Genomic DNA, 19,480 nt, shown 5'->3' on the forward strand with positions numbered 1-19,480 from the left:
CCACCAGAGGTTTGCTCCGATGACAGCGATGACAGCCTTTGTCTGGCGCCCCAACTCACCTGCTCCACCATCCGGCTGCAACAGATGCCCACCATGTTGTGCGTGCACCCCCTGGTGGTCAGCGCATGTCATAGCGACCAGTTCGGTTCTGCCATTCAGTTTATTTGCATATTAGGGTATTTTATATATAGATTAGGAACTTGTAAAACTTTTCCTAAATTGAATCCTTATTTACACTTGATAATTTTAAATTGTTTATCTGCTCTTTTAGATTGGTTGAAATTGATGAGGCTAGAGAAAAGATTTAGCATCTACACGTAAAAGGGTATTTCAAAGTCAGTGTTTCTTATTTGGAGATTTTTATATTCTGAATGTCTCTCTGACTTTCAATATCATCTATTGTTCAGCTGTAGTCACCCTGGCAATAAGAAATAACTTTTGGGCATAAGCCAAATGAATTAATGGAATTTGTGAAGATTAGGCATATATTCTAACTTGAAACCAAAATGACTATGAGTGTGTTAGATTAGTTGGAAGAACAGTTAGGAAGAGAATGGGTTATTTTAATAAAATTGAATCTAATCAAGTGAAGACAATGTGATAGAAATGTTCTGTTAGCTGGTGGCACCACTTACTCTTCCAGTGTAGGCCTCCGTTGCAAAGTACAAGCCAGATACCAATTCAAATCTCATCCCAAAGGATGCTATACTAGTAATTAGGGAAGGCATTATTAAGAAACTAGGGGCCCAGTGCACGAATTCGTGCACCTTGAAAGGAACTGAAAGAAACAACTGAACTGTTTCTACAAAAGAGAACGGATGTTTCTCTTTTGAGTTTCAAGCGGCAGGATAGGTTCAGCCAAAAGAGGATTATTGACAGTGAGTGTTGCTGGCATTCCTCCATCTGGGAGCTTTGAGAATATGGTAGCAAATTCTCATAAGAAAGCCATCACTCCTTTGGCATTTCTTGACCATTGGCTTCTGAAATCTTTGCAATGACTGTGCTTTGCAGAGGAGATGACGTGCAAACCTGTGGGGTTTTTCCGCTGTAATAATCACCAATGCATCCCTCTCCGCTGGAAATGTGATGGGCATGATGACTGTGGAGATCACTCAGATGAGGAAAACTGTGGTGAGTGTTCAGGGTTCTATCATCTGTATGTGCCACCAGAGCTGTGATGTCTGCTTTTTTGTCCACAATTCAGCTGTCTATGCCATTGGTCCTTTCCTTCTGCTAACTGGTACATTTCTACTTTGTCTTTAACTAAGGACATAAGCATCTCCTGAGATGCCTATAATCAAACTTTGGGATGAGGATGTTTATCTGAATATATCTTTTGTTTGTTGAATTTATTTACACCCAACTTTTTTTCCAAAAAGAACTTGAGGTGACTTACAATAAAGGGAAAATATAATATGATAAATAGAATAGAAATAAATCAGGACCAAGAGAAATACTATAAGAAAGATCTTGCTCCCAAATGGCCTTAATAGCAGAGGAAAGGGAATTTGTATTTTAGATGGTCATCCTACCTGGAATAGTGACTATGTTAGGTCTAATGGTTAAATAAGAGGTCAGGTTTTGATTCCTCTCTCCCAGTGAAGGTGCTGACTATAAGAAATTAGACAGGAAGGATAAGGTAAGGAAACCAAACATCTGGATCACACCAAACTAGATAGAATAGTTAGATGTGTTTTGAAGACAGTTTTAGTGAGACCCTTTCCTGAACATACACCATCGACTCATAAATATATGTTAATTTCAGATTGACTGATATGAAATACATTCTAACTTTAGTCACCCTGTGGAAGTAAGAAGTGATTATTATTTGCCGTAGGCAATTGAGAATATCAGTATACTGATTACACCACAAATATCAATTGACCATAAACTTCTTATACAAAAGGGCAATCCAATTGTCATCTTCTTGTTTATAAGAAAGTTTATGTTGAGTCCTGTAGGAGGTGATCTAGAGTCTCATGAAATAAAAATTTATCTTTAGATTAAATCACCTCTTACTGAGTTAACATTGGGGTGGGAAGTCTATTTTTGGAGGATGGACAGTCTGTCCAAGCAGACCTCTGTGACTTGAGACCCCAGAGAGCTTTGGGCACCTAGGGCTCTTAGGCCTTCTCACCAACCTGTGCTGAGTGATTCCTGGTACCCACTGATGGCCATGTGGTTTTCCTTTTCAGTCCCTCGGGAGTGCTCAGAGAGTGAGTTTCGGTGTGACGATCAGAGATGCATTCCCTCTCGATGGATATGTGACTTTAACAATGACTGTGGAGACAACTCGGATGAGCGGGACTGTGGTAACTGTCATAGTTCTCTGGGAGGCCTTCTGTAGAGTGTTGTACTAAAGTCAGCACATTTGACAGACTATTTGTAAGGTTTTTAGAGTAAAATGATTTTTGTGTAACTTATGTGATATGTAAACCTTAGCATTGCATAGAATCTTCTGCTCTGTTTTTCTATGCTTTATTTTTAACCTATAGTAGTCTAGATAAATAATAATAGGGGGAAAGCAAGAGATTTTTAAAAAATCTTATTTTAACTTAAACATTTCCTAGGTGCAGACTTTAATCTGCATCGGCCTAGTAAACAAATAAAAGCATTGGTTCCTACTATTCCCCAGCAAGTGGCCCTAAGGGGAATAGTACTGTAGCTCTCTGGTATGGAAGGCAAAGCATTGGAATAGGAATTAGAAACCCCATGTAATTTTCATAGCTCTTTACCGAGTAAGGGTTGGGTTTGAGAAAAGTCAGCAAACATTAAAAGTTGGGGAATTTAGATTGATGAGGAAAAACTTCAGAGATAGAAGAGAAATAGGTACTTCCATCTCCGCCCCTTGAATGGGGAGGTATGATTTTGAGAGATTATTCATTGTTTATTCTAACTGTAAATTGTGGCTTTGTTGAGAGCCAGTGACAGGGTGTGGATTGGAATGCGATTGAGTTCTTATTACTCCCCCTGGAGCTAATACCTGTCTGAGAATGCCAAGGCCTTCGGAGAATGACAGTCTTTTCTCTGCAGAGATGCGGACCTGCCATCCAGGATACTTTCAGTGTAAGAGTGGACACTGCGTGCCCGACGATTTGAGGTGTGATGGAATCAGTGACTGTTTGGATGCCTCTGATGAAGCTGTTTGTCGTAAGTTCCTCTACACCTGTGGCACTGCTTATATGAATTGTACAGATATGACAGTTAGACCCTACCTATTCATCAGCCACCACTTCTTAGATTAAAAGGCCATAGGTATTTTCTACTCAGCACTCAGTGATAATTATCAGTTCACCTGGGATTTGAGTCCCCATATCCATATATATTCACAGTAGTCATTCAAGGCATTAATAATATTTTAAATAAAGAATATAGTAAGTATTTGTGCTACCAAAAGTATTTATAATTATCAGCTATTATACAAATCATTAATTGGGTAAAAAATTGCAGGTAAAAAAATATTTGAACAATGACTAAATGGGTATAGAGAACTTGGATTACTGAATTTATGGTGTTAAAATTTTTTTGAATTGCATGATAGCATATGAAAAGTTATTTAAAATGTAATGCCAATAATGATTGATCATTCACGTTTTACTCTTAATAAATTACTGAATAAACAATAACTTTTGATGAATATTCATGATAGATATTGTTGATGATGAGGTTGTCATAAAACCTGCTTTCAAAGAGACTAACTACATAAATGCATCAGGGGTAGAGCTGAGGTTCTGCCCTTCTCTCTAAAGAAAAAGTCCAGTGCTAGCCACAGAATGACTCAGGTCATTGGAAATTGGGCTTGGACAACTGTCCTTCAGAAATATTTCATCAGAATTTCAGGCAGTTCAAGGCCACAGTACATCTGGATGAGTAGGGAAGAGCAGATGATAATGGAAAGAGCTAAAGGAGCAATAGAAGGTCAACTTTCCAATGCTAGTAACTCCTAATAATTTAAATATGTGTCTTCCCACCAACAGCCACTCGCTTTCCCAACGGTACATACTGCCCAGCTGTTATGTTTGAATGTAAAAATCACGTCTGTATTCACCCATTTTGGATATGTGATGGTGACAACGACTGTGGCGATGGTTCCGATGAAGAACTTCATCTGTGCTGTAAGAGGGAGGGAAATGGAGTGCATGGGAGTAGTATTGTCTGGCAAAACCTGTTTCTGATGTGGAGCATGTGCTCCTGGAGGCAGATGTATAATTTTGAGTACAGGACACATGATCTGCTTCATTGTGATTTCACTTGGCCTCCCTGTTTAGTTCTCTACTTGGAACATGAGAAAGTTGGGCAAACATCCATGGTTTTAAACATTTTATGGCCTTAAAACACAATTTCTTCTAAAGAAGTCTTAGTTAGAAACCCATTGTGCATAACTGGAGGCACATCTGTTGTGGCTAGAGTCTGGTAGGGGTGTTGTACCTCTCCTACTCCATGCTATTTTCAGTGCCCCTCAAAACATCTCTTCCAAACCCCTAGAGCAGCGGTTCTCAACCTGTGGGTCGTGACCCCTTTGGGGGTCGAATGACCCTTTCACAGGGGGTTGCCTAAGACCATCGGAAAACACATATATAATTACATATTGTTTTTGTGATTAATCACTATGCTTTAATTATGTTCAATTTGTAACAATGAAATTGGGGATCACCACAACATGAGGAACTGTATTAAAGGCTCGCGGCATTAGGAAGGTTGAGAACCACTGCCCTAGAGCTTCATAGAACACAATAGGTGATTGTAAGACTAGTTCATCTTTAAAGTCACTTTCCTTCATAATACTTCAAGACCATCAAATTCCCTTCTGTTGTATGATGCATATTTATGTTTTAAACCAGTGAATCTCAGTTTGGGTTCACATCAGAATCACTTGGGAAGAAGTGTTTTAAAATCACATGCTCTGGCCCTGCCCCAGGCGTGGACCTAATGAACCAGAATCTCCAAGGATGGGGCGTGGGCAGATGTCTATTTTAAAAGCTCCTTAGCATTTAATGTAATCCCTTGTTGAGAACTACTGATTTCAACAAAGTGAATGAAAACAGGTGTTGTTAAATTATTTTGCTACATGTTTGGAGTCACTGGAGAGACTCTAAGACAGACAGTAGTTCTCAAAGTAACCTCCCTATACTGGGAGAGTCCATCATATCTCTTGGGAACATGTTAGAAATGCGAAGTCATGGGCCCACCCCAGACCTGCCTCACCCAGTCTCTGACAGTAGGGCCTACCAATCTCTGCATTTAATAAGCCCTACAAATGATTCTGAAGCAAGCTTAGGATTAAGAATTTTTTGTAAGTAAAAGCCCTTACCACAGGAGAAGGCACCCCCAGAAACACTCCTGCTGAAACTATTGATTAGCTCCTTAGCCCAGTGATGGCGAACCTATGACACGCGAACTCATTTTTTTTGGTTGATTTTTCTTTGTTATATGGCATTTAAATATATAAAATAAATATCAAAAATATAAATCTTTGTTTTACGATGGTTGCAAATATCAAAAAGTTTCTATATGTGACATGGCACCAGAGTTAAGTTAGGGTTTTTCAAAATGCTGACACGCCGAGCTCAAAAGGTTCGCCATCCCTGTCCTAGCCTGACTCCGCTGCTCTTTGCTTCTGGAGTTCATACCGTCTTTTCCATTTGGTTCCTTAGATCCATCACTGTTCATTTTTAGCCCAGGGATTTGACTCTGGAAAATGATGTCTCAGAATATTTCCTTCCCTTTAGAGAACTGTAATTAGCATACATTATATTTTCGCAGTGGCATCCTTACATTTTTCTTGCCACCTTTTTTTTTCTTTTTTAAAAATTATATTTTTATTGATTTCAGAGAGGAAGGGAGAGGGAGAGAGAGAGATAGAAATATCAATGAGAGAGAATCATTGGTTGGCTGCCTCCTGCATGCCCCATACTGGGGATTGACCTCGCAACCTGGGCATGTGCCCTGACTGGGAAATCGAACCCTGACCTCCTTGTTCATAGGTCGATGCTCAACCACTGAGCAACACCGGGTGGGCACCATCTCTTCTCTTGTTAATAACTAATCATGTTTTGTTTTGTTTTTACTTAATGAATCTTGAAAAATATCTTAAGCATATATAACTTTCAAAGAAGTACTTAGGAAGTTGCTTCCCTCTATAAGATAAAGTGCCCATAGCTAGTAAAATCAAACTTTGGAGAGGTGGAGACACAGCCACATTAAAAAATGACCAACACTATTTTATTGTGTTGCACTTGCCTTTCATAGCAAATAATTCTATTAACTGTACTTCCAAGAACCAGCTCTTGGATCTGACCTCCCTCTCCCCCCCATAACCAACATCATTATAAGTCTCTCCTCTTGCTCCCTGTGTGTGGTACAAAGGAAGAAGGGAATCAAACAGCCCAGGACCTCCTTGTGAAAGGAGAACACACATGTGTGTTGAGTTCACTGACTTCCTGGTACATGCATAGAGGACCATGCTCCTGTACCAAATAAGTAAGGGACCTGGGTTCTACCCTTGGGTTCCGCATAGGTGCACCAGCACCAGCTGGTGGTCTGACTCTGGATAACAAAATGAATCTGTGTTGGAATGTGAGATGTCAACTTTAAATGTAATTGATGAGGGAATTCAGGAAGGCAAGTCCATCATTGTGTAAAACTGCATGCTCTGGAGGCTCAATGACAACTGATGTCAGAGGGACAAGCAATGAATGGCCTCTTGACTGAGGCTAAGGGCTCATGCATGTCCACTACTGTCCTCCCTCTGTGCTCCATCCACAGAGACCTTTTATTCAGGCCCCAAACCTACCATGCTCTTTTCTGACTCAGACTCTTCCCTTGTGAATGCCTCTTCTGGCCCCTTATCCCCAAGATATATCACCTACCCTCAGTAGATGCTTCCATAGCGTATCTCCTTTGTGGCTCTTTCATAGTTGAAGTTGAATATTTAATTTGTAAAGTCCATTTCTCTGCTAGAAAGAGTTCCACGAGGACAAGGACTGTGGCTTTCTTGTTTCCCAGTGATGCTGATGTCTAGCACAGCACTGTGGTGTATACCAGATACTCAAGATATACCAGTATTTGTCTATTGGTGAATTGAATGAACAAATGAATGGCTGAATCAAGCAAAGGTGGTGCAGACATATGGGCATTTTATAGAAATTGACATTATGTTCTACTCTTAACCTGTGTTTTTTTTTTTTTCTGTCTTTTGTTTTAGTGAGTGTTCCCTGTGAGTCACCACACCGTTTCCGGTGTGACAACAATCGCTGTATTTATAGTCACGAGATGTGCAACCATATGGATGACTGTGGAGATGGAAGTGATGAGAAAGCGGAGAACTGTAAGTCAGAAGAAAGAAGGGAAAACTAAGGACCCAAAATTGCCTGCAATCTTCAAAATGTACCTCTGGGATTTCAGTGTGTTCTGTAGAGGCTTGAGCTGCACCTATGACTGCAGATCTCTGCCGACATAATTGTTTATACCAGACCTTGTAAACATGCATTACTCAGATGCAGCCCTTCCCCACTTATTCCTTTCTCATTTGAGCGAGCTGTTGGCAAGTCCCTTATAATTTTTGTCTTTGTTTGAATATTCGGTTCTTATTTCTCTCCTCTTTTCTCTTAAGAAAATGGAAACAAACACGAAATACTGGTTGAGTCACACTCGCAGATTTATTTGTTTTTAAAGATGAGGCTTGGTCACTCTTCAGGCTAGAGTTATTAATTGTTAATCTATGACTGTGAACTTATCAATGCAAAGCTGAAAAGACTGTGTGAAATATGGCAACACTGGTGTTAGCTTGTCTAATATTCTTTAAAATGAAAATTTATTGCTCAGAAGAGAAAAATGATGGATTGTTTTAAGATAGAAGTTTCAAACTGGCTGAATTTAATGTTTTTAATATTGAAAAAATCTGTGCTTTTACATTTTGAGAATGTTTTAAAATCTATCCATTGAACAGGAGAGTTGATTAATTATCTGGGCAATTTAATTTATCTAGGAAAAAGTCAGTAAGAAAATTATTTCCCCTGACTCCAGTTACTTTTTCCCTAAAAGAATATCTTCTGGGAAAATTTATATAAATGCCTAATTTTTCTATTTTCCGGCCCTTGTATTAATGTGGCCTTAGAATGCTCATGGCCAGCTTGCATCCCAGAGAGGACGGTGGGCTAGAGAGGACTCTGACACTATTGCCAAGTTCACTTGTTCTCCCTGTTTTCAGTAAAGATGAACATGTGGTTATAACATTGTTGACATGTTTTTTTGAGGCATAGCACAATAGGATGAAAACTTGAAGCTAAAACATTTTTTTTTTTTTTTTACAATTTGATCACCTTTTCCTGTCCCACTTCACCTACTACAAATGTCATTTTTTAATGGAGCAAGACATTTGTAGCATGTGGTCAAGTTCAAGAGTGGAAAAAAGAGGTAGTAAATACTTATTCTCCCCAAGGAGCAGGACATCATTCAGAGGAATCATTGCTAGCCGTCACTCTAGGCAACATTTCAATGGCTTCACATAGCAGGGGGTTATTTTTCACTCATGTAAAGTTTGATGAAGGTCAGGCAACCCTCCTTTATCCAGTAATTATGCCATTTGGATGCTGGGACAGGAGAGAGAGAAGTGGAGGAGGCACACAGGTTCTTAGTTTCCTGCGCCTGGAAGTGACAGACATCTCTTGGGTTCACAGTCCTTTGGCTGGAACTGCAAAGGAGACTGGGAAACGCAGGGAAGTGCATGGATATTTAGTGAACACCAATTATTTCTACCATAATGTGTCCTTGTGCCACTAAAAATCCCTTTTTGCTTTTCTTCCTACACTTGGAGAACACCCTTAACCTCTCCCCAAGGGACATAACTCATGGTCCCATCAATAACTGAAATCCAGGAGCTCTGGGTACTGGGCAGTAGTCATGCCACCAATTCTGGATGTGATTGCTTTTGGTCTGGAGACCCATAAACCAATAGACCAACTTTATTTGTACCCTTACCACCTTCCCCCCAATAGAAAATGCTAGAACAGGGGCAGCATAATAGATATAAATATTCTCATTGGGGAAGGAAGAATTAGAGACTCATTGTAGTCGCCAGTCCTAAGAATTCTGAAAAGCCACTGGGCTAAGGTGACACTTTGGCCCAGGACAGTCCTGATTTATGCCTGTTGTCCTGGTGGAATTATCGAGAGTGCCCCTTTCACTCTCAAAAGCACACTGACTTGGAGAGCAAATGACTTGATTACCCTCTGAGGACATTATGAGGGCTCCCACTATGGGAGCGAAGGAGGTTCATTGATGAGTCATAGCTGTGCTCTGGAAGGAGCACCTGTGTCCACTGCTTCTTACTGATTCTGCCTCCACCCTTTGGGAGGGTTTCCTTGTCTATTGTCCTTTTCAAATGAAGAGGGAGTGGAAATATGCCCTTCTTAGGTGCTGCACAGCTTTCTCAGCCCACTCCCTGGCTATAGAAGGTTCAGGGCTCAAGAGTTTTTTGAGTCTCAATCACAGTATTTTGTTTTATTTGGTCACGTATTTCTCTCAGAAACTGAGCAGGCTTTGGATCTACCGGTATTTGCCAATAACCTTACTCAGTGTTTCTTATGAGACATAGTTCTTGAATCTGCTTTGTTTCTTTGCTTTGTTTCTCTCATGCACCTTCGCCTCAACTGTTTGTCAGTTACATTCAGGCCGTCGTGAAAAATGAATGGGCAGTCATTTCATCCAACCAAGCTTTTACTGGGCCTTTGTGTCTCAAAGCCTTTTAAACTTTAGACTCTTATTGTTTGGGATATAAAAGCAATCAGCTTTTCCCATACTCCAAATTTCTGGACTTTTCTTTCTTTCAGTTCTGATTGTAAATCAACCACTTCTTCCCTGAGCTTATTTCTTTCTTATACTGCCTTACCAGACTCAGGTAATGGCAAGCAGTGTATATCACTAACCCTCTGTTTTCCAACCTCTTTCCTGAGGCTGACAAGTGCAGCTAGCACGTGGTCTGCCTTCCAATGTTTCCAGGGTGACAGCCTTACCATTGCATAACCCAGGTCTCCATCTCTCCTGCCTCCAACATCAGTGTCCTCATTGCTTGCCTCCTGATTGTGAAGCCAAGACCAGATAGTTGATGTTTTGTTAAGAGGCCGCCTCAAACACATGGCTTTCAGGGTTGCCAAAGGGGCCGGGGGTCGGGGGTGGGGGGCACGTGAGCTTTCAATTGCTTCAGCCCAGGATGACCCATGCCACTTCCAACTCAGAATCTATTGACCAAAACTAGTCACATGGTCCTAACATAATTGCAAGGGAGACTGGGAAATGTCGGGAAGCATGAGGTTATTGGTGAGTAGCCACTGTCCCTGCCACAGAGGGAAGCCTCTTGTTTCACAGAAGAAAAAGTTCTGACTTTAATTTGTTCTTAAATTACAGGTGTAGGTCCGACCCCGAGACCTTGTGCAGAAGATGAATTTAAGTGCAGCAACAAGCAATGCATTTCACAGCACCTTGCATGCGATGATGTTGACGACTGTGGTGACCAGTCTGATGAAACAGGTTGCAGTAAGTAAAGACTTATTTTTATATTTCATTGTGTCAATTCAGGTTTACCTAGTGAAAGCATGAATAACATGAAGTAGATGGTAGCTGCGTGTTTCTCTTTAATTGACTTTGTGCGCTGAGCTGCATTCAAGCCCACAGCCGCCTGTTACTGAGCACTTACTCTATACCAGACACGGTGCTACGCACTACATGTGCTATCTCATTTCATTCTTTTAACGATCCTATGAGCTCTCTCTCCTTCTCTCTCTCCTTACAAATGAGAAGCCCAACTTTGAGGTTAAATAAAGTGGCCATGTCTTTCTCTCAGTAAGAGGTTGAGCTAGGCTTTGAACCGACTCCGATCTACCTATCTGCAGACTACTTCTTTTTTTTTCTTTTTTAAAAATAAATTTTTATTGATTTCAGAGAGGGAGAGGGAAAGAGAAATAGAAACATCAACGATGAGAGGGTCATCAATCGGCTGCCTCCTGCACACCCCCTACTAGGGATTGAGCCTGCAACCCGGGCATATACCCTTGATCAGAATCGAACCTGGGACCCTTCAGTCCGCCGGCTATGAAGCTCTATCCACTGAGCAAAACCGGCTAGGGCTGCAGAGTACTTCTTCCTAGTTCACTGGGTGCCTCTCAGCTACATATTTTGTTTGTCTTCACATTTTTTTCATTTTAAGCCAAATGCAGTATCCTTGGCACTTAGGGGAAAAGCTTCTAAGGGTAGTTGGTAAAGATGAGAATGTCACAGGGGACCTTGGAAGGAAACATTTATTTTTATTTTTAAAGTAGAGGGAGAAGTTTGTGTGGGAAAAAGATGACGAACACAATCAAGGGATGGTTCTATCTCAATATTGTCATGGAAATGTTGGAATGTTAATGTTAATAATTCACACTTTTGTAGTCCTTTATAGTTTTTAGGAAATGCTTTCACATATATTATTTAATTTGTCACTCAAGTTAGCCCCATTGGGTCGCTGCTATTATGTCTCTCTATATAATAAGGCTCAGAGAGCGTAAGTAACGTGCTTGAAGTCACATAGAGTGACAGAGGCAGAGCCTGAACAGTCCCGTGACTCCAGGCTAGGAGAGCTGCCCTTTAGTTCCTCTGCCATTTGTTGTGCCCCTTTGGAAACTACTGACTGCCTTGGTTTCTTTTTCTTTTTCTTTTTTTAAATCCTTACCTGAGGATGTTTTTCCATTGGTATTTTTTAGAGAGAGTGGAAGGGAAAAAGAGAGACAGAGAGAAACACCGATATAAGAGAGACACATTGATTGACCCCAACCAGGGTCGGGGGCCTGTAACTGAGGTTCATGCCCTTGATTGGAATGGAACCCGGACCCTTCAGTCCACAGGCCGATGCTCTACCCAGTGAGCCAAACCAGCTGGTTTCTTTAGAGGGAAAAGGAGGGAGTTCTTCAAACTCTAGGAGCCCGTGTCTTAGTCACCTTAGCGCCACATGCTTTCAACTTCTTGGGCTTTAATCACTTTTTCCTGAGGCATCCCAGAGACTTATTGGCAGCTTTGCTCCTATGTTGAGCAAAGGGGTATGGGTAACCAGCCATATGAAGTTGACTTGCCCTTTATTTCATGTACTTTCTCAGTGGGGTTTGGAGTTTTTGTTTGTTTTTGTTTTTGTTTTGTTTATAGTGAAGTATTTGATTATGTACATTTAAAAAGTATGAACAAGACAGGATTTGCAAGGGAGCAATTGTTTTGGAAATTTTTTAACCTCCTGGAGCCCCTAATCATATACAGATTTTGGAGCTGGGAGGAAATTACAGAGTCTAATAATGCACATGAGACTTAGGTTATATGATAGGGTCCAGTGTATCTATGTTAATAAACATAGGTCACATTTATTTAGCAATGTAGAGGAGGCATCAGAACCTGTTTTACAGAAATTTAAAAGATAATAAGGGAATACTGTGAGAAACTTCATGTCAACCAATTTAACAACTTAGGTTAAATGGACAAATTCTTGGAAAGACAGAAAACACTAAAGCTGACTCCAGAGGAAATAGAAAATCTGAAAAGACTTATTTATCAATGTGTAGTTATTAAGAGTTCAGACTTTATTATAAGGCTTTCATGTGTACAACTTTGAAGTATGAACTCCAAGGGCAGCATTCCATTGAATGCCATTGTGCTTTATTTTGTGGCTATTTTTCTTTTTTGAAACTCCATGATTTTAGTTTATTTAAACCACATATATAGTCACTGTACCCTAAGGGACTCTGAGAAGTGATGAAGTTCACCTCTTTGCCTACTGTAGAAGATAGAGAAAAATCTGCTTGAGTGGATAAAAAAGATGCTGTACATTTGTACTATGGAATACTATGCAGCTCTATAAAAGAGGGATCTCTTACCCTTTGAGACAGCATGAAGGGACTGGAGAGTATTATGCTAAGTGAAGTAAGCAAATCAAAGAAAGGCAAGTATCACATGATCTCACTCATATATAGAATCTAATGAACAAAATAAGCTGATGAACAAAATAGGTCCAGAGACATGGAAGCATGGAACAGACTGACGAATCTCAGAGGGAAGCTGAGGGGGGTGGGGGCTGGGGGAGAAGGAGGTAGAGAGAGATTAACCAGAGCACTTATATGCGTATATATATCCCATCAACACAGGCATTAGTGTGGTGAAGGCCTGGGGGTGGGGAGGGAGAGATGGGATGGAGAGGGGTCAATGGTGAAAGAAAAGGGGACATCTGTAATACTTTCAACAATAAAGATACATTTTTAAAAAACCTATTTGGATTTGAAAGAATTGAGCCAGGAGATACCACAGTCTCTTTGACTAAAATATTAAGCCTGTGATGAAGACACATTTCATTTCAGAAGTAGATGAAACTTGAATCCTTTATGGAGAAAACCACCTTTCCCATCGCAAACCCCCCCACCCCCCATTATCACTCACTATGTTTATCTTTGTCAGCTTCCCTGTAATGAAGACTCAGGATAAAACAAGCAAACTGATAAGAATGACAAGAATGAAAGCCAGATAGCTTGGACAGATACTTGCAGAGACAGGAACTGGGGACAATGATGAGCAACAAAGTGTCCTGAGTAGAGTCCTAACTATTAAAAGGCTATCCTGGAGGATCTGGGCCCTAGAACAGCAGGAATACTGAGTCATTCATATGGGCCCTACAAAGATAAACTATTAGATGATTATTTTTATTATGAAAGTTATATAATCCAGAAACTATATTAACAATCAAAGTAAAAATCACGTGAATCACATCATTAAAAGAGAACTAATCTCCAAATTTATTGTACTTTTGTGTACATGTGCAAAAAAGTATTTCTTAATATTTAAAAATTTTAAAGAACTATTTTATACTAAATAATATTACAATATTTTTCTCCATTTTTACTATAGATATTTCCCAGATCAAAAGTATCATTTGAAACCATGAATTTTAATGATTACATTGCAATCCATTTTGTAGATAATCATAAATAATAAACATTGATTCTAAAATGCATGTTTAGTTTCACTGTTAATATCTCTGAAACCAGGATACATCTTACAATTGATAACATGCCATAGTGTAAGTCCCAGATCTTTTCTGTTTTAGTGTTGCATAAAATAATGGTGCACTAGAGGTACCTTAGATTTGATAAAATACAGTACACCATAATTTATTCCCTATTGTTAAATGGACATTCAAGTTGCCTTCAAAATTTTCTCATTATAAATAATATTGTAATCCTTAAACATAAATCATAGTGCATATGTTTTTTCCTTCTTGAGAGAAAAATTTATTAATGTGGAACAACTGGGTAAAAGTATGAATATTTTGAAATCCTTGATATATACATATTGCAAAATTCCTTTCCATGTATACCAATTTGTTGTTTTATTAGCATACATATGACTAACATATGTATTTTATTGTGCTCTGGCTAACACTTATTTAGCAATGAATAGTTGTGATTGGTCTGGTTTATACCTTCCATTCGTAATATTGTGATTTTGTTTTTCAGATAAAGGAAAAGAAAGATCATGTGCTGAAAATCTATGTGAACAAAATTGTACCCAATTAAGTGAAGGAGGATTTATCTGCTCCTGTAGACCTGGGTTCAAAGCCAGTATTTCAGACAGAAACTCCTGTGATGGTAGAATATATTTCCTCCAATTCCTATTAGGAGAGCCTTATCCTTTTTATGTTCTTTACTCATTCTCTATTATTAAACCACCATTTAATTCCCTGAATGGGACTAAACTCATTGTTCTAGCTCATTAAAGTACTCGGGTGCACCTGTAATTTTACTGTTAGGGGTGGTGATCCGTTCTCAATCTGGTTATATGTTATAAAGTAATTAAATATATATAGCCATAGATGACAAATATCAAGATATATTTTCCTCATTAAATTTTTGGGTTGTGAGAAAACACACAAAAATTCAGGGATCCAAGTGCTTTTTTTCCCTATACTATCTTATCAGTGCCTAGCAGGGTGCTAGGCAGATAGCTCATCCTCAGTAATATCTGTGAAATTGATATGACTTATGAATGCTTCAGTGATGATGGCGGTTTATTGTATCACTATGTGAGATCAAATTATTTTAACAAGCACAAGTCTTAATTTTTTTATCTTAAATCAAACAACATATATATTACACACCTACTTATGTCAGACATGAATGAGTTTAAAGGTATAGTCAAAAGATAGCTCTTCAAGCTATTGAGTTATGAGTATGATTTTAAGTTTCTTTTATTATTTGAATTTACTGTTTCTAACACATGAAGTGCCATACTCAGATGACTGGAAGAGTTATTTTGGAAGCTAAAGCTTAAGAACTCAATTGAAAAACCAAATCAATTACTCCCATTTCTGAAGCTAGTTGGCAGAGGGGAAGTGGTGATGACAACATCTCCTTCCCCAAAGGGAAATGTTTGTTCTGCTTTAGTTTAAACCCTGTTTTCATTGCTTACCAGCTTTGAGACTTTGGGTTTAAGAACAAACCATACCTCATAGAGTCTTTCTGGATGATTAAATAGGAGGAGAAATATGGAAAGTGTTCTACAAACGTTGGTATCTGCTTGTTGTTTCCATCTGTAGTCTTTTTAGTCCTCATTGTTTGTGAATATGGATTTAAACAGAAGCAGGGTTTCTAAAGAATGGATGGGAGCAGATGTTGCATATTTGGTTTTATTTTGCCTACAGACATCAACGAGTGTGAGCAATTTGCGACGTGTCCACAGCACTGCCAAAACACTAAAGGAAGTTATGAGTGTTACTGTGCCGAAGGCTTCAGGTCCTTCAGTGGCGTCCATGGAAATCGGTGTGAAGCTGATGGTATGATGGGTTCATGTCAGGATTGATTGACTCTCAGAGAAATAAATGCTGATGAGTACAAAATACCAGAAAATAAATTTTAGACTGAAAGTCTTATTTTTAATTCATCAGTGATTTATCTTCCAACACCCATCCTGTCTCTTCTCCTCTTTCCTCCCTTGCTAGATTAAAACAAAAATTACAATTTCCCAACAAATAATTAGGGATTCAAACAAGAGTCAGGTGTTACTCTTTATTCTGGACTTAGGCTCTTGTCCACCTTGATAAAAACTTCAGAAGGTAGAAAAGATGTCACCTTCCAGAAGATTCAAACAATAAAAGCATTCTTATAGGATGGTCAATAATATAAGGAAATTAATGAAGCTCTCCAACTTCCACTCCACTGAGATCAATGTTTGAGGCCCTGTAATTCAAGATGGATCACACAAAAAAAGTCACATTCAATTGAGGAACATCAAAGAAACCTTGTTGACATATCCCTATTTTATTGTTCATGGACTAGTGATCACAGACAGAAAGAATGTGCCAGAAAACCTGGCACATTCAAAATTTCAATCATTACTTCTGCATTTTAGTTAATTCAAGTATCTGAGAACCAGTCTTACAAAAAGCAGTAACAAGAACTAGATAGAAATGTACAAAAGAGAAAGATTGTTAGGTTAGAAATATTATAGTCCAAATTTCCAAGGGTCTGACTGAAATCAGTATATCCCATTTAAGGGGTATAGGATTTCATGATCTTACAGATTTGAATTTAAAGTTTGTACTAAGGTTTAAGGAATTTGATAAAAAAGTGACATTTTACTTTGAAAATTAAAGGTAAAATGACTGTTTAATTTCTTCATACAAGTTGGGCTTTTATTGCATACATTTGACTACCATACTTAAGTGTTTTACCCTATAAACATTTTTGATACTGAATGAAAATCAGGGCAAAGGCATTTGAACAGTTGGTCTGGTAATTAAGCAGCAAATTTAAAAAGTGGTTCAATCTTTTAAGGAGATGACTGAAATAAATTAGAATATTTATATAGAACATAATAATGTCAAGATAGGAAATTTATAAAATAAACTTCCATAAGTTACTTAAATTAAATTTGATTGACATTAGGCAAGTATATAAAATAAAAAATTTTAGACACTGCAACTCAGGATCACCATTAAAATAGCTGCTTTAGGTAAAAAAAAAAATTTAAATCAAGAACAAGCTGTTTTTTGTCATTAGCTAGGAGCTAAATTGAGTCATGGAGCTGATTACCTGCTAAAAGAATCATAAAATCTGTCAGTAAAGAGTTAGGAATGAGGACTTTCTGGTAAACTTTTAGTAAGACTATACATAATTGTATTTCTTCTGTGAGACTGAATGTCTACCATCTTGTCTGTTTTATTGCTGGTGAATAAAGAAAAAAAATAGTGGAAAAGAGGACACTTTCTAGGGAGTCTCAGTCTTACCTTGCTCTAAACTGTTGTCCACTGAGGACAAAGAACCTGAATAGAGATAAAGATGTCCGCAGTCATGGATTTTGCAACCCAGTTGGATAGTCCGCAGTCATGGATTTTGCAGAGATAGATTCCTATAAAACCTCATTTTTTTTAAAGGGGGGAGGATACCTGCTATTTTATAACCTATTTTATATATATATATAAAGTTCAGGTAGATAACAAACAGATAAAGCAGCCCTTCATTTGTTTGTAGGTGACCCCCCTTTGTTGCTACTTCCTGAAAACGTGCGAATTCGAAAATATAATCTCTCATCTGAGAAGTACGCAGATTATCTTGAAGAACAAGAACATATTCAGGCTATCGATTATGATTGGGATCCCGAGGGCATAGCTCTCAGTGAGTATGAACTTGGGCATTTGTCATTGATATTAATGGAATTAATTGACTTATAAGGTGTTGGACTTCGGGGATTTATTTGTAATGAGTCAATTTTGTTGTGTGAGTGGAAGCAGAAGCTTATTCTATCCAGCATGGATACCTTCTATCCAGATACCTTAGCATGGCCATGGGTCCCAGCCAACCTTTCCCAAGTTCTCACTGAACCTTTTCCCATCCCTGGGGATTATCCTTTCAGGACCATTCATAGCCCTTTGTTTAATATCACCTTGTCTTTGCTCACACAGATCTTGTTCTTCCCCACTGTTACACACTTGGAAGATTTCTACTGAAACTTCAAAGACCCAATTCAGATGTCACCTCCTCTGTGACAGCTTCTGTAATTCCTCCTGGCACAGTTTTGTGATTGGTCACCCCTGAGCCAGTAACATTTTATACATGCTTTTCCTAAAGCACGGGTTACATTGAGTTATAGTTATTTGTCCACATATTTTTCTCCCAACCTCTTTCTTAACCATGTGCTCTTTGGAACCAGAGGTTGAATCTATTCATGTCTACATGCCTAGCACCTGACCAAACATCTAGTAAAGTATACATGGTAGGTGCTCAAAAAACTTAGTTTAATGAATGAAAAATTGAATAATGCTTATGTGGAGCCTTTTATGTCTCTGAATGGTGTGTGGGACATGGTCATGGGGCGGCAGTCAGGAAACGTGCCTTCTATGCCTGTCTCCCTCATCTACTAGCTTTGTGACCTTAAATAATTGTAACAGTTCTCTGGATCACCATTTCTTATTTGTAAAGTAAGAGCAGAAATCTCATTCTGCCTGCCTGCCTCAGAGTTGTGTTGAAGATCAAATGAAATCACCGATATGAAGATGCTTTGCAAACTATCAATAACTGGGCAATGTATGATTTGTTATTAGTTTTCACACAGTTATTCAATACAATAAGCTTTTTAAGACTAGTATATACCTAGGAAAATATATGCCTTAAAAGTCAAAATCGTCCTATGCTTTTCAAAATGTCTGCTGCCTACTATTTTTTAGTCTGTACATAAAATAAGACTTCACATCTGCATGGCTCCTTGATTGTCACTGTTACTTTGTATGATTTCAAACTCTTAACAGCCTGCCCCCGGTTATCTATATGTTCTATTTTGGAAACTAGAACTTGATCCTAATGAGAGTAAATAGGCTCTTGGCTGAAATATGTTTTAATGAATTACCTTTAAATAAAAACAATTAAGTCTGTATCAGTATTACCAATTGAAGCATGTGTAGCTAATAGCTATTCAAGTATGAGAGATTTTGAGGTGTGATCATATGGGTGTAATTGAATTATTACTTATATAGGAACAATGAGGAGGTATAGATGTCAATAAATGAACAGTACTTCATCTAACTAGACCCCAGGTCCTCTCTTACCTGATGTTCTTAACATGAAACTGACGTGTGTGTCTTGCCTCTGCAGGTGTCATATATTACACTGTGCTAGGGCATGGCTCTAATTTTGGTGCTATCAAACGTGCCTACATCCCCAACTTTGAATCTGGCAGTAACAACCATGTGCAAGTAATTGACCTGGGCCTAAAATACATCATGCAGCCAGATGGATTAGCAGTGGACTGGGTTGGAAGGTAAGTTTAGTGTATATTCCCCTCTTGCCCATTTACCTGGTCAGAGCTCCTTCCTGTTCTCCTGGGCACATTAGTTAAGCTGGACCCGGATATGGGTACACTCAGCCACTGGTGCAGCTGGAGAATGCCTGGGCTTGCTCTAGCCCCAGCAACCACCTCTGCT

General features: G+C 38.8%; 1 protein-coding gene across 1 annotated transcript in view; it reads left to right on the plus strand.

The window, feature by feature from the left end:
• The window catches only part of LRP2 (LDL receptor related protein 2), a 194,145-nt gene that overhangs the window by 156,640 nt on the left and 18,025 nt on the right, over positions 1-19,480 (plus strand). The window contains 10 exon segments of the mRNA XM_023743536.1: positions 1,012-1,131; positions 2,196-2,312; positions 3,034-3,150; positions 3,978-4,115; positions 7,205-7,327; positions 10,405-10,533; positions 14,523-14,654; positions 15,707-15,838; positions 17,535-17,678; positions 19,152-19,317. Of these exon segments, the coding sequence (XP_023599304.1) occupies positions 1,012-1,131; positions 2,196-2,312; positions 3,034-3,150; positions 3,978-4,115; positions 7,205-7,327; positions 10,405-10,533; positions 14,523-14,654; positions 15,707-15,838; positions 17,535-17,678; positions 19,152-19,317 (1,318 nt within the window).

The sequence above is a fragment of the Myotis lucifugus genome, unplaced genomic scaffold (assembly GCF_000147115.1).
Source record: "Myotis lucifugus unplaced genomic scaffold, Myoluc2.0 scaffold_5, whole genome shotgun sequence".
NCBI classification, from domain to species: domain Eukaryota; kingdom Metazoa; phylum Chordata; class Mammalia; order Chiroptera; family Vespertilionidae; genus Myotis; species Myotis lucifugus.